The sequence below is a fragment of the Salminus brasiliensis genome, chromosome 25 (assembly GCF_030463535.1).
Source record: "Salminus brasiliensis chromosome 25, fSalBra1.hap2, whole genome shotgun sequence".
Lineage (NCBI taxonomy): Eukaryota > Metazoa > Chordata > Actinopteri > Characiformes > Bryconidae > Salminus > Salminus brasiliensis.
This window is the reverse complement of record NC_132902.1, coordinates 20,955,473-20,972,322: the sequence shown is the minus strand read 5'-3', so window position 1 is coordinate 20,972,322 and position 16,850 is coordinate 20,955,473. Positions and strand designations below refer to the sequence as shown.

The 16,850-nt window shown below is 41.5% G+C and overlaps 1 protein-coding gene across 2 annotated transcripts in view; it reads left to right on the top strand.

Moving 5' to 3' along the window:
* The window catches only part of LOC140548220 (neural-cadherin), a 343,076-nt gene that overhangs the window by 184,897 nt on the left and 141,329 nt on the right, over window positions 1-16,850 (top strand). For both annotated transcript variants that reach the window (XM_072671671.1, XM_072671672.1), the window contains exons 13-15: window positions 3,486-3,735; window positions 7,266-7,393; window positions 12,754-12,940. In XM_072671671.1, coding sequence (XP_072527772.1) covers window positions 3,486-3,735; window positions 7,266-7,393; window positions 12,754-12,940 — 565 coding nt within the window. The remainder of the gene's footprint in view (window positions 1-3,485; window positions 3,736-7,265; window positions 7,394-12,753; window positions 12,941-16,850) is intronic.

Genomic DNA, 16,850 nt, shown 5'->3' with positions numbered 1-16,850 from the left:
ACATTTGAATGTAATACTGTTTATTTATATTAATTCTACTAAGATTTAATAAGAAGTAATTAATTAGATAGTAAATTAAATAGCAAATAGCAAAAAAAAACTTTTTTGAAGTATTTATTTACTTTTTTAAGCTTAAATCAGGATTTCTTCTCATATGGCACTTTCTTTTCTTGGCACCGATAATAGCTCAGCAGGTAGCCCCTATATCTGCAACAACAGCCTTAACTCTTCTTGGAAAACTTTACACTAGTTGGATGCAGCTACTCAGATTTGTTCCACTTGGCCACTTGAGATTATGTTTAAAGTTGTTTATGTGGGCAGAAAGTGTTTATTTCTCTGAAAAACAGTAGAATAACTAATATTAAAATAATTGCAAATATTGAATGATTATTATTTTATGCCTGTCAGCTTGATGGTTTTCTCTCCTCACGGCAGGAGTTACCATCTGATTTCTGATTTAACTAATCGATACTTCATTAAGGTATACTTCAGTAAGTTAAATCAGATGTTCTGGTGGCAGCGTTGAAATAAAGAAAAAATCTACATAGACAAAAGTATTGGGACACCTGCTCATCCATTGTTTCTTCTGAAATCAGATATTAGGGTATTCAAAGAGAGTTTATCCTGCTTTTGGTCCAGGAAAGGCTTAAGCATTGCTGTGAGGATTTGATTGCATTCAGCGAAAAGACCACTAGTGAGATCAGGTTGGATGTTGGATGATCACCACCCTACCTCATCCTCAACTCCCCAACTCATCCCAAAAAGCATTGGATGGAGCACTATCCATCATTCCGGAGATCCATCATTCCATCTTCCTCTGCTCCATAGCTCAATGCTGGGGGGCTTTATACCCCTCTAGCCCACACCTGGCATTAGGCACGGTGCCAATAGTTTCATGTATATTTGCTCCAGGAAGGCCTATTCTACTACAGTACTTTTCTACAGGACAGTCCCTGAAGGGGTGCCCACAGACATTTGGACAATGTGTGTGTCTCAGCCCTAACATAACAGATTCTATTCTTTTGGAAAAACGTTCCACTAGATGTTGAAATTCTGCTACTTGGATTTGATCCCATGCAGCCAAGAGAGCATTAGTGCAGTCATGTACGGATGTTGGCCAGTTGACCCATTTATGCTCTGCCCAGAAATGAGTTTGTGGGTTATTAAAAAACTGGAGTTTAGATTCGCTACATAACACAGAGCTTCCCATTGCAAATGCTGTGAATTAAAGCTGAATTATTCTATTGTCATGGAGACTTTAAGAGTCTCCTCCTGACTATTAATCCATTACTGGTGCCATTAGACCATAGATTAACCTCTCAGCATCAACAGATCAGACAGGGCTCCATTTGCAGTATATGGATTTCATTTACTCTGTATTAGGTAAATGGAGGAGATTATCCTATTCCTGGGATTAGTTACTTGACATTTAGACAGGCTATGTGAGGCATGAGTTAGCTCGCAGACGCTCTAGCGAGCGCTGTCATGTTCTGTCAGTTACCTCTGAAAGCTTCTGTTTTCCGCTCGACCACATACACCTTGCTTCCCGTGCACAAACACTTACCCATATACACACGCTCCGAAAGCCAATACAAGCATCTATTTCCATTTCAATTAGCGACAATACTCAGCTGTAGCTGCAGGGTTCTCTTCTTCTCTAGAATTCAAAAGAGGATCAGCCATAACATTAAAACCACTGAGAGGTGAAGTGGCTAACACTGATCTCTGGTTACAATGGCATATGTCATAGAGTGGTATATACATATTAGGCAGCTGGTAAATGAGCAAGCAGGATCTGAGCCATTTTTCCAAGGGCTAAATTGTGATGGGACTCATGACTGGGCCAGAGGATCTCCAAAACATCAGGTCTCATGGGGTGTTCCTGATGTTCAGTGGATATTCGACCAATGAAAAAGGGTCATGGGCTCCCAAGGCTTATTGATGCTCTTCATGGAGGCACCTTACCTCCACCTCACAACTTACAGGACCTATCTAAGGATCTGCCGCTAATGTCTTGCTGCATAGGACACCTTCAGAGGCCTCGTGGAGTCCATGCCTTAACAAATCAGAGCTGCCTTGGTGGTACACAACATTAAGCAGGTGGTTTTAATGCTATGGCTGATCAGTGTACTGCGTACACAGGTGCCGTCATTCTGCCTTGATTTGTGTGTTTTCCTGGAAAAGCCACTTTTCAGCAGCATCCCTAAAAGCTGTATTAGTTTAGTTCCTTCCTCTTACACTCTGCCCTTGCTTCTATTTTTATGTGAACCACTGAATCACGCTTGCTGGCTATGGATTCAGCCAATCACTGGGCCTGGATTATTCATGGCCATTTACTTTTTCTCTTTCATTCAGTTACGGGTGCATTGAAAATTAATTTGGTGGGTCTCCTGCAGCTCTTTTATAAGCTATTAAGGCCATTAAATATGCAGAAGGATATTTTACTAAATGTAGAATGGCTTGGATAAGGAGGTTCAGCGAGCAAGGACAAAGTCAAAAAGGAGGAGAGGAAGAGAAAGACACTGACAGCGCGAGTAGAATATGCAGCTGCTGGTCTAATTGATCTGCAGTGTAAACACCAGTATCCCTGTTAGGAGCAGAGTCTGCGGGGTGTTTGATTGATTGGGATGGAAGAGTTTGTGTTCTTCTAGTTGAACACTGATTGTGATTGACAATTCAGTTTAAAGGGCCCACAGCCCACATTTTTTTCTGTGTAGTTGTTTTCCTGAAGGCTCACATTGACATTTGTCTGCTATTATGTTGCAGAAACGATCATTTCTTTTCATTTGACCATTCTCTAACCTCTTATTGCTATTTAAATTAGACAGGCTATTTGTTACAATGCCTTTAAAAACCTTATATATGTACTCAAGCTCTTTCCTGATTGTCTACCATGTAGCTACCCATAACATATATGGACAGCCTGAACTGCTGTATGTAAATTACATCACAAAAATAAATAAATAAATAAATAAAAATAGGCTGTAGTTTAGAATAGGTATACTGCATGGACATAGATGAGTTTTGTGATGTCACTATAACAAAAACTTACTTATATGTTAAAAATACATTAATATTATACTTTCATCAAACGCTTGCCAGTAAACTGTAATCACACTTTAGAAAACCCCAGAAATATGAGCAGATGTTATGATGTAGGCCTCATATGTCAACTCTATGTATTGTGCAAACCTTCCTTTTATCTTCACTGTTATTAGTCTTATGGTCAGCGGAAATGATGGTCATCTTTCTTTTGCTATTTCTAATTGCAATTCATTGCTTTCATCTTTACAGGGTTCTTATGTATTATCTATATAATCTTATATAATTATAATAAATATTAATAATAAGCTTTTTAATAAGCATTTTTCTTTTGGTCCACTCATCATGTAATACCCATATGATGATGTTATGGTCAGTTCTTGTGAGTGAGTGAGAAAGCGCTGCACCCTGCAACCATTTTTTTGCACTCTGCCTGATTGCAGACGGTCAAAGCCACTTCTCCACTGGGTGACCCGAGAGTGACGTATAACCTGGAGGATGGCATGGTCCCGGAGACCAACATGCCCGTGCGTTTCTACCTGACACCCAACCGCGAGGACGGGTCAGCGTCCATCCTGGTGGCCGAGCCGCTGGACTATGAAACCACCCGCAATTTCATGCTCAGGGTCCGCGCTCAGAATGTAGCAGCCGTGCCTTTAGCTGCCTTTACCACTGTCTATGTCAACATCACAGGTAGGCATGTCTGTCTGTCGGCCTGTCTGTCTCTATCTGTGCTAAAAAGGGACTGCACTGCACTGCACTGATTTTTCAGCATTTCTGCATGCATGGTGCAAAGAACCAGCAGTCAGCATATCTACAATGTAAATGTAGTGACGAATTATTTACTTCCCAATACCTTCAGTGAATTTACACATCTTCTGGGTTTTAGAAATTAATATTAATGATGGTAAATTGTTTTTTTAGACTATTGTGCCCTATAACACCCTGCTAGCTCCTCTGGTCTAAAAAGCTCTTTCGTTTTAGGCCAGTAGCTTATCTCAAACCATTTCAAATATAAGGGAGCTTTTAGAGGCATTAAGCTCTTTAGACATCTGGTTTCTATCACCACCACTGTGAACAACTCTGACCCTGTAAGTTGATGAACCATTTCACACCACAATCACTCTGAATGACTTTGCTTTCAATTACGATTGAATCCCTCTTGGATTTTGAACTGGCAGAACTTCCTTTCTTAAAATGGTGCTTCTGTCTATATGTTAATCATATAGGTTTTCATATCATCTCTGTCAGAATTAAACATTGTATCTTTTAAGAGAAAAACCCTTCTTAACTAATTTAATATATATATATAAAACGTCAGTCGTCAAGAAGGTCGTTTTGGACCATTTCTGTTGGTCATCATTTATTTGTAGTACAGTATTCGTAGTTTCAAATTCTGGTTAAAATAACAATGAGATAACAATACTGATACCATGCCCTTTACATGAACTCTTTAAACTACAGATTTATTATGCATTTAGAAATCTACCATCACTAAGTACTATAGAATAGAATTATTTATTTTATAGAATATGCAGAAATGCTGTACGTACATTTAGGAGGTTTATGTAATGTCATAAAAATGTACATACTATACTGTATGTACTGGGTTTAGTGACACGGAAAATAATTAAAATAATTCTAAATAATTATCAAAATAGTTGGTTTGTAATGTATTTGACAATCATGTACATTACTTAGTTTTTGGAGTGCAATTGAATCTGAAAGGGAGTTCATGAAAAAAATATTGAATTTGATAACTATTTATGTATCTGTGAAATTTCATTTGATTTGGATCTAGGTGAATTATTCTGAATGTTGCTTTCCTCACACCAGCCCTACATCTGTTTAATTTGTCTCACACCTCATAATAACCAAGTGCTAATCCACCTCACTGTTTAATCCCATTGAAATCCTAGTATACACTAATCCTCACTTCTAATCCACTTCAGTTATACTCCTAGACCTTGACCTACCCTTACCTCATTTTAAAGCTCAGTAGCTATCATTCTTTAATATCCTATATCTTAGCACTCTGTTAGCCCTTTTTTGCTTCAATATTGCTCTGCATTTCTAATGTCGTGGGAAGTCTCTCTACCTTCCTATGTAATTTACTGGCTCTGCCCCACGGCCATAATCGGGCTCAAGTCATGCATGAATCTCTCGCTCTGTTCCATTTATGAGTACACTTTAATACTGATCTCGGATCAGCCTCCCCGTCCCCGGCCCAATATTAATCCAATAAGAGTTTTATGATGAGGCTGTTTTTTTTAACCGCTCCTCCAAACGCCCTCCTCCCTCCTCCGACAACGCGGGCGGCAGCTTGTCCGGACCCAGCGCCAATCTTTTCTGGAAAGCGCTCCATCATTCATGAATGCGGAGTCTTAAACACTGACACATAATTTATCCACTTTCTCTGCTCACTTATTTACGCCCTCTTCCTCCAATTAAAAGCACAAGTAGTAGCATATGAAATAGGGAGTCGGGGGTGGTGGAGGAGGGTGGAGGGAGTCGGAGATGAGGAAGAGAAGAGGTCGTAATGGATTTGGTCCTGCTGTTTAATTCATGGATTACGACTTTGGCTGGGAGAAAATTAAAATCCTAGAAGTGCATCAGATGGCGATTAGTGCCTGGGATCGTTCGACCCATTAAAGATCTTGCCCTAAATTCCACTGTCCCGACTTCCCTTCCATTACCAGGGGAGGATTCACTTATACACACACACACACACACATAAAAACACACATTTGAAAAGCAAATCTTAATGGCTGACAGGATTCCTCTTAAAATTCTGCTGGACTAAAAAAGGCTGGACCGGAAAAGGCTGAAAGACAAAAGGCACCTTTGCCACCACCTGGAACACCTTTAGCAACCACCTTGAAACATCTGAGCAAAGACCAGAACACCAACAACTCCTTTTCAGCTGCAATACATTAGCAAATACTCTAAAAATCATCTGGTACAGCTTAGCAAAAATGCCTGCTGAGATACCATAACAACCACCAACCAAAACCTTATCAACACCATAGCACTCATTTAGCAAAACCATATCAACTACCTGCAATACCTTTGGAAAAGCTCCATCAATCATTCGGTATACCATAGCAATCATCATAGCATCACTATAGCACCCACATAGCAACACCTTTGCAACCACCTGCAAAACTTAGCAACTTCCCAAACATCCACCGGGAATACCATAGCAACCACCTATTAAAGTCCTCAGCAAAACCAACTACATGGCAGCATCCTAGAAACTACCAGGAATACCATAACAACTGCATAGCAAAAACTTAGCAATACCGTAGCAACCACTTCACAAAAATCATTTCACTCTAGTGATTACACAGCAACACTCCTGCAACTGCCTGAAAATGAAGGCAAAGAAAATGAAAATCCTGGAAGTGCATCACATGGCAATTAGTGGCTGGGGTCGTTTGCCCTAATAAAGATCTTGGCCTAAATTCCACTGTCCTGACTTTCCCTCTATTACCAAGGGAAGAATCACTCACACACACACACACACACACACACACACACACACACACACATACAAATGTACATTTGACAAGCCAATCTCTATGGCTGACAGTATCAAAGTCAAAATTCCACTTAAAGTTCTGCTGGACTGACTCTGTTTGACACGTTCTCCGCTGCCTGCTGAAAAAGGCTGTTTGTACAGTACATGGAAGAAAGCTAGCAGGGCTACTTTCATGTCCTCTTGCTTGATTTCATCTCTATTTACTCGGAGGTCAAGGTGCCGTATTGAAGTTGGCATCCAAAGAGAGAAAACAACACATCTTTGAAGATGCTCCGTGACTCTGGTGGATAGGTGTCTCTTAACCCATGTCAGAGCCCTGCAACTTCCAATGAAAGACCAAATGAGGCCCCGAGTCCTAGGTTCACTATGGAAGAAGTGACAGCCACGTCTGCGGAAAACGTCGGTTAGCTTTAATGCCTCGCTGCCGTCGTGGTTTGAAAGCAACACTAAAATGATTGACAGGCTGTGAAAGTTGGCGCATTAGCAAAACCCTCAGTGAGGGTTGCTGACAGAAGGTGAAGTGCTGATGTGGCTATGAATGCTTTATGGATATGATACATGATAAATGTAGCTGATATTTCTTTTTCGGCCCTGTCCGACACTCAGTGAGCGCTTGTGTTCTGATTCTGGTTAAGAGATGCCATTTGACCTCTGTTTCATTCTACCCCTCTTTCATCTCCAGACGTGAATGACAACGTTCCCTTCTTCACTTCTTCCATTTATGAGGCTTCGGTGACCGAGGGGGCAGAGATTGGGACCCTCGTTCTGCAGGTGTCAGCCAATGACCTTGATCTGGGGTTAAATGGAAAGGTGGGTCATGATTTTTCTTCTACTCTGACTTATATAACATATAATGAATGTGGTTCTCCTGTGGTATCGCAGGATATCCAGACCCTGTTTGGTCTGATTGTGTGCTTCTGGCTTGTTGTGTAGATGTCTTTTTGATCTGTCGTATGGTTTTCGAAAAGCAACCTACTGCTTCTCCTGATTTAATTTCTAATAATGAATGATGATCTATTTCTAATGTCACTTTAACAACCTAGCCACCACCTAAGACACCTTAGCAACCAAGTACAATGCTATAGCAACCACTATAGCAACCACCTGGAACACTTTAGCACCCACCTACAATACCATAGCAAACGCCATAACAACTGACAAGAAAGACCTTAGCAGCACCATAGCACCCACTTGCCAGCACCATAGCAACAACATGGAGCACCTTAGCTGTTACTTGAAATACTGTAGTGATACCAAAAAAAAACCACCATCTTAGCAACACCATAACACACACTTAGCAACACCTTAATAACTACAGGGCAGTGGTGGCTCAGCGGTTAGAGCGCCGTGCTATTGATGACAGGGGTGTGCTTTCAATACCTTTTGGGCAAGCTGCCACTGTTGGGCTCTTCGCCCTCTGGGCACATGTGTTCACTGTCACTAGTGTGTGTGTTTGATCACTAGTGTGTATGTGTGTGTTCACTGCATGGACAGGTCAAAGGTGGAGTCCAAATTCCAAATGGTGAATATGGTTGTCATTAACAACCATATTATGTTAACCAAGACGCTACTTTTTTTTTCGTAGCCTCAGCATTAAAGGAGTAATGCTTGTAATTGATGTTTCTACAGTGGATTCCTTTGTAGGCGTGAGGCAGAACTGACACATGAAAGAAATCAAATGTTTTCTTTATACATGTTATCTTCAAGGCCTTTAAGGCCTGTCATTCATTCCAGTGGTGGCATTCTGATTAGCAGTGTGTCCCCTAATAGTCAGTAAAATCGTCCCGTCCACCTTGGTTTGATTAGGCAGAGTGGTGGAGAATGACACTGGTTTCTTTTGTTGATGCCCATTATTAATATGTTTACAGTAACAAGAAGCATAAGAACTGGCATGTGAAGATCCAGATTCCACTCGATCTGTGTCTGTCGTTTACTTCCATGGTGGCATCCTGATTAGTGATGAATTCTCTGTTCAATAAAATCACCACTGTGGTTTAAATGTGGACTTACCGAGCCTGTAATCAGCAGAGCCTTCCATCCTCCATGGCTTCTGCACAATAAATCGCTGACAATTTGAAGCCGTTTAAGTGAGGAAAGAGAAAAGCAGGGCTAACCGCTAAGTCATCAAAAGAGAGGACTCATAAGGCATGAGTAATGACAGATAGGCAGTTAAAAGCTTTGTCATGGGCTCATTCTGCTGGAGGCCTGACACTAACCTCGGCCAAGTCACACTCATTATGCTCATTCTGGTGCCTCTCGAAGGGACACAGCTTAAAGAATAGGCCCATCAGTCCTGTGTCCTATTATAGCTCTTTGTCAGAGAGACGTTCTACATAGCTGGCATAAATCCATTGACAATTAAAGCCAAAGCTTATAAAAAAGGCATGAGGACACAAATACACTAGAAACACCCTGCCAACTAAATGGGGTACCACAGCAACCAACTGGCAGCACCCTAGCAAACTCTAGTAATACCATAATAACCACCTGGAATACTTTAGAAGCCATCTGGAATACCACCTTAGCAGCCTCCAAGGAACACCTTGGCAGCACCATAGCACCCACTTAGCAACACCTAAGGTAAAGCCTGGGCCATCATAGCAATTACCCGAAATACCATAGGCAGCACCATAGCACCCACTTAGCAACACCTTAGCAACACAATATAGCCCATTTACGATACCATAGCAATCACCATAGCAGCCACCTGGGACAACTTAGGAAGCAACTGAAATACCATAGGCAGCACCATAGCAGCCACTTAGCAACCACCTACAATATCATAGCAAATGCCATAGCAACCAGCTGAGCATCTTGGCAACCACCCTTGCTACCCCCAAGGAGAACCTTAGCATCACCATATAACCCACTTAGCAATACCTTAGCAACCTCCTGAAATAGCATAGGAAACCACCCTAGCAATCACCAAGAAACATCTTGGCAGCACCTCAGCAACCACCTGAAAGATTATTGCAAATGCTATGGCAACCAGCTGAACACCTCAGCAACCACCGTGTCAACCACCAAGGAAAACCTTAGCAACACCATATAACCCACTTAGCAACACCTTAGCAACCACCTGAAATTCTGTATGAAACACCCTAGCAACCACCTGGAACACCTTAGCAACCACCTGCTGGAGGCCTGACACAAACCTTGGCCAAATCTCAGTAATTACACTCATTCGGCTGCCTCACAAAGGCACACAGCTCAAAGAATAGACTCATCAGTCCTATTATAGACATTCTCCAAAGCGTTCATGAACCCACTGACTACTGAGGCCAAAGTTTAAAAAATAAGACACACCGCCAGCACTCGACTCTTCTTCACCCTTGTAATAGAATTACTTAAGGAATGGTGTGGCGTCTGGCGTGCTGAGCTTGTGTATGTGTGTGTGTGTGTGTGTGTGTGTGTGTGATGAGATGTTCTTGTCTCTTTGCACGCACACTGTCCTTGGCTGTTTAATTGCTTGCTCTCTCTGAGCAGCCTCGCAACAACCTCGCTGAATCACAGATACCATGCAATCCCACATTTAGATAATGAGTATCATTTGTGGGCGTGAATACTAATATGATTTCTCTCTCTCTCTTTTTTTTTGTACGTTTTTTCCGGCTTTCAGTGAAACAGTTGGATATTGCAGCTTGTTTTAATAACCTGACCCCCTACCAGCTTTTTATTATGGCATTTACATTTAATTTCGCCTCTTATTTGTGTTCTCTGCTCTAATTCAGCTGGCAGGGCACCGTGTATTACACATGCCGTGCTGTTACTGTGGGGCCACTCGAAATGGTTTTAGCCTCATAATCGATGCTGGGGGGCCAGCGGAGGCTGCGGAGAGACAGCAGTGTACTGCTTGTCCTTTCAGCGGAGAGACAGCAGCCACGCTTTTATCCTGTCAGACTTCAGCAACAGAACTCTTACCACAGATGTGTCTTAAAGAGCCCGTCTAGTTAAAGAGGGAATGCTCCTCGCTTGTTTTTGATGGTATGTGAATGCTGGCAGTTTGGCATGGCATTCTTTCTCTCCCTGTCTGCTTTTCCCCTCCTTCTCTTTCTCTCGCTCACTTAAATCTTTTTTTTTATACTCTACCTCTGTCTTTATGTCTCTCTTTCTTTATGTCATTTCCTCTTTCCTTCCTTCCTTTAATCCTTTTTCTTCATTCCCTCCTTTCATCCTTTCTTTCTTCTTTCCTTACCTACTTACATTCTGTCTTCCTTCCTTACTTCCTTTTATCCTTCCTACCTTTGTCCTTTTTCTTCCTTTTATCATGTCTTTCTCTCTTCCTTCCTTTCTTTCTTCATCCCTTTTTCCTTTCTTCCATCTTTCCTTCTTTTCTTCCTTCCTTCCTTTGTTCCTTTCATCCTTCCTTCCTTCCTTACCTACTTACTTTCTGTCTTCCTTTCTTTCTTTAATTCTTTCTTCTTTCCCTCTGTCCTTCCTTACTTTCTTCCTTCCTTTCATCGTTTTTCTTCCTTTCATCCTTTCTTTCTTCCTTTCTTACCTACTTACTTTCTGTCTTCCTTCCTTTTTTCTTTTCTTTTTTCTTCTATCCTTTTTTCCTTTCTCCCGTCTTTCCTTTTTTCTTCCTTCCTTTCATCCTTTCTTTCTGCTTTCCTTTCCTACTTACTTGCTGTCTTCCTTCCTCCCTCCCTTCTGTCTGTCTGTCTGCCTTCCTTCGTTCCTTCCTTCCTTCCTTCCTTCCTTCCTTCTTATCTTTCTTTCTTTCCTTCTTTCTTTCATTCTTTCTTTCTTTCTTTCTTTTTGCTTAGAAGAACATAGCCACAGTGGCATTAGCAGCACCCAACACTCCCTACTGCAGTGTTAGAATGCAGGCCACCAGCCTCGCCCAGCATTACTACCATGGTGCTAGCTTGCAGGCCACCAGCCTCGCCCAGCATTACTACCACGGTGCTAGCTTGCAGGCCACCAGCCTTACTCAGCATCGCTTTCTGCAGTGTTAGCATCGTGACCGCAACACGGTTTAATCATTTCAACCTTTCAGAATTCAAAATTATTGTTGAAAATCTGCCTACAGGGGACCTACAAAATATGAAACACAATCCTTACTAATCCTGCTAAATGTGCTAAAAGTATAATCATTGTAAGTTTTAAGTTAAAGCTCAAAAAAACTGTACATATATCCACCTACAGCAGCTGTCCTAAAGGTACAGTAACACAGCCAGCCTTGTTTCTATCTGAGAAATGAAGAGAGCTTAGTGAAATATTTGTGTTTTTGGGGCATCCCACCCACATAAGTGTCATAAATGGACCTCAAGGAAAAGAATAAAATGCAAGGAAATTCATTACTGCTCTACCCCAGCGTGAAACTGCCTATACCTTCTTTTCTAGGATTGCGAAGGGTCTGTGGTGCTGGATTGGTGTCCTGGGTGAATGAGTTATGAATGAGGGCTGCTTGCTTCCAATAGCTTAATTATACACAGAGCCAGCTGAGGTGGGATCACTTGGTGGCTCTGAGCCGCACAGGAAGAGTCGGATTAATCACAGGACCCGTCTCTCCTCTTCACTTGTCTCCCTCTTGACTTCCTTCTGCCAAGCCTCAAATATCCTTTCTTCCTCTGTCCATTTTGTTCATTATTGCAGTTCTCACAAAAGTATTGAGACACCTTAATGTCTCTACTGTGCAGGAAAGGCTTTCTACTAGATGTTGGAGCATTGCTGTGGGGATGTGATTGCATTCAGCAGCAAGAGCGTTAATGAGGTCAGGATGTTGGATGATTACCACCCTACCTCACCCCACAACCTCCCAAATCATCTCAAAAGTATTGGTTGGAGCACCAGCCATCATTTCACAGAGCACAGTTCCACTGCTCCACAGCTCAATGCTGGGGGCTTTATACCCCTTTAGCCCACGCCTGGCATTAGGCAGCATGGTTCATATCTATCTGCTTCCTAACCCTAGTCTTATTTTATTGGCAGTACTTCTGTACAGGGATTAGACAGGTTGTGTGTGTGTGTGTGTGTGTGCATTCACACATCTGTATCAGCAATTGATGCAGCTTAAAGTAGCTGAATACATTTATTAGAAGGGGTGTCCACAAACTTTATTTTAATATATATTACTCTATACTGTCCTTTTTATTTTTTTCACGGTTCTCATCCACCCTGCCTTTCTCTCTCTCTCTCTCTCTCTCTCTCTCTCTTGCTCTCAGATCTCCTACTCTTTGCTGAATGACCGCAGCGGAGACTACCAGTTCTTCCGCATTGATCCTGAACTGGGCTCCATATACACCGAAGCCGTGTTTGACCGGGAAACAAAAGGGTCGTACTTGCTGGAGGTGAAGTCCATGGACAGCTGGGAGTCTGCTAGGCCAGGCAGACACGGTCAGCCCAACTCAGGTACAGCTGTTTTCTAATACAGCCTCTGTGCACACCAATAACAGTCAGTAGCCAAGAACCATTTATCCTCTTAACTTTCCTAGACTCCCTGGGCAGCTGCTGTATGCCAAGAAACCACGTTCTATCATTTAGTTGAGTTCTTTCTCACTCAGGGGAAAAAAACGTAATTCTGTCAGAAGGGAATATTCTAAGCTTTTAATCAGCACCTTATACATGTTCATAAACAGAAGGAAATAATTTCATAATAAATAAATGTAATTAAAAGTTGCTGTTTTGTTTATAGCTTTGTTTTGGGAAGGAAAAAAAAATATTCCTTAGACTTGTTGCCTTATTTTTAATAATGCGTGACTCACGGGTTTGATACCAGAGCCATGCCGCTTTGCCATCAGCAGCCAGAGTCAGAGAGAGCACAATTGGCTGCGTTCTATCCGGGTGATTAGTTGGCACTTCCTCCCCTCATCACTCTTAAGCGATGTTGACCGGCACAGGCATCTGTTAGCTACCTGGTAATGCCGCATTGGTGACAGTTTGAATGGAGACGGTGGCTGACTTTACATACATCATAAGGGCTATGTACAAAAAATTGAGAAATTGGAGAAAAAGGGAAAAAATGGACAAATACAATAAATAAATTAATAAATAAATATAAGCAGAAAAAATGCAGAAATGCAGACTAGAAATACAAATGCTTAAAATCACTTATACATAAATTGAATTATGTCACTATATCATTAATATTAGTTATACATAGGACTATATACCAGTTATTACTTCCATATTACCACCAGGTATTACACAAATGCCCTTTAGCGGCCTAAGAGTGGTATTACAAACTGCTTTTACCAAAGAACAGTCCCACCGGTTTATACAAAAGTCCCTATGGTGACTGAGTAATTCACCTTAGCGTGTAATAAGCCTTTCTGCATGAAGGGGTTAAGGGTTAAAAAAGCAGATGATCAGCACTTATGTGTCTACAAGCGTAAACTTGTAAGAGATGAGTAATGACAGATATGGGACATGTGAAAAGGGAAAAACTTCCACTGGCGTAATGATGCTCAGATATGCTAATCAGCCTCAAACGCTGTGTGAGTCATAATGAGCTTCTCAGGCCTCAGCGTGTCATCCATTCCCTCTTTAGGGCTGATTGCTGAAGATTTGTAGACTTTTGAAAAAATCTTGACGCTGTAAATCTGATACTGTATGCAAACGCAGTGCTGTGCGGGTGTGCTCGCTCCTACTTGCAACGGAAGTGTGGGGGGATGCTGTTAAAGTACTCATTGATATGGTGGTAGTGTAGTGCTGGGTAATCCGTACCAAATACAAAGTGAAACTTATTGCATCCTTTGATTCTTCAGTGATTGGTGGGTCTTCCTCTTTCACATGTGAAAACTCATGACTCATAAATCTTACTCAATAATTAATTTTACAGCAGTCCAGTAGTTATTCTAAAAAGACACCACACTAGGGGCCACAGTGGGAAGAGTTCTGAATATTCCTACACAAATAAGTATGGTGATAATTCCCTGGAAAAGTAAAAAAACTTACTGAAGTAAGATTTATAGAAAGTTTGGACTTACTTCAGGCTTACCAGCTGTCTTTCAGGAAGAAAGTTCACTGCGCTCCTTAAAATAACTTCTTTAAGGGCTATAAATAGTTCTACGTAGACAAATGACAGCTCGAAGAACCATTTGGATTCTTAAATGGTTCATTGTCTGATTTACCATTTAACACAGAAAGGTACTGTCATGGCGGGTTAGGCCAAGACACATGGGGATGAACACTCGCAGAGATGGGTCCGATGCAAGTAGTTTATTAACAAAACTCACGATAACACAAGAGGGCAAAATAAGGCAAACGAAGCAGCAGCTACAGAGCATAAATATGAACACAACACAAACTTGACAAACAAGAGGACGAAAACAAACACACCTGAGACTGGGGGATTAGCTGGGGGACCTGGCACTGCTGTGTGAGCGTGGGTCGCCTAGCTGGAACGAGAGTCGTTGGTATATCTTGACTGAGAGCGAGCAAGCCTCGCTGAGTCCTTGAATGGCTGGGTGGCCTGCTCGTGAACGGGGACGTAGATCAGAAGCTGGCCTTAACACACCGTGAGCAGTAACGGGAACCTCTCGGGCTACCTCAAGGTTCCAAGCATGCAATTCTCTGCCTCAAACTATGCGCTGAGGCTCCTTAAGTACCCCCAGCCTCAGGTGAAACGCATGAACACAATTGAACCTGAATCATGAACCAAAGCACATGAAAAGAACCGAACACATGAACCAAACGAGGCGGAAGTCCTTATTTGAGCCTGTTTAATTTACCCGGCTGCCTTAGTGGCCCGTTAGCGTAGCCTCTTTCTGTAGGCCTCCTTAAATTAACTGATCTGGAATCAGATTTACTGGGACACTGTTGTCTCTTTGTATGTGAGATGCTATTTCCCTTTGTTAAGCTGCTAGTGAGCCAGGAGGGTGGCTCAGAAGTTCAGAATCAGAACAGTTTATCAGAATAATCATAATTTGTACTACTTTCTATTTCTGGCCGAGGTTTAAGCTCCTGTATAACCTATATCCCATACACTGTGTTACAGTACAGGTACTGCAATTAGCTATTTGAGACCAGGAGTCCACAGGGAATGTCGTAACGCACACGCACAGTAATTCTCTTGCTGGGAAGACTCAGCGCAGTAGGACCAAGTCTGCTCTTCAGCAGTGTAATGCACTGATTCAGATGGGTGACTAGACATTCAGTAACGTCCAGCAATTGGCATTCTCACCATGCTGAGGCACTGCTATGTGGCTAGTGGTCCGAATAGATGTGATGGCAGGCTTCCTGCTCATCAAAACAGAGAGCAGAGAGAGCAGAGAGATTTAGGAATGCTGGGATGCATTGCTTTATGTGTGACTACACATGTAATCAAAGCTAATTACACTTTACAATTGCAATTACAAATCAGACTTTAACTCTAATTACAATTCCTTTTCTCCAGGCTCTCTGAGGCCCTGTCCACACATATCCAGATATTTAGTAAAAGTGAGGGTCTGTGTGCCCTTTGGCCTTAATATATATATATATATATATATATATATATATATATATATATATATTAAGTTTTCTTTCTTCTTCATTGCGTTTTCATGTCTCTCCCCATGAGGTATTATTGCCCCATACATGGCTAGCATGCTCATGCAAATATTTTGGCCTTTGTGTGGATTGACCTCTAGTTGTAAAATAGCCAGATACATGTGGACAGGGCCTTAAAATATATTATAACATATATATCTGTCTATTCTGTGATGTAAAAATATTTGATCCCAAGTCATTTTGGAGTGTTTCTATTGGTCTATTCATTATTCATTTTCACACAATGTAAAAAATTGCTTCAAATAAAAAAAAGGCAAAAATTAAGATACCATTACAACAGAACACAAACTCTCATTATGAAGAAAGTAGTTGAGATCTTGTGAGCTAGTCTAAAGAACAAAACTTGGTTCCAGGTTTCTCCTGGACACCCCAGCCAGCATGTGGATGGGTTCCATCAATTCCATCAGCAGCTCACCTGATTTATCATCACTAAGCACTGATTCACCAAACCAGGTGTAGGATAACTGTTAATAATACTAGACTCCTATGAAGAGCGCTTTGGAGATGTTTTAATGAACACTGTGATGGAAAACCACAACATTCTGAATGAATTTGATTAATATTTATTGTGATATCAATGTTTTACTAAGTAAATAAACACTTCCATTCTAATTTTCAGATACCAAACATGTTTGCATAGTATTTTATAGAACTGTGAGTTTAGTTGTGCTAGTTATTAGAGATGCACCAATCGGATCCATTTGTTTGGGATCAGGGCTAATCCAGGCGATCAAGATATCACTCAATTAAAGCCTGATCCAAAGTTTGA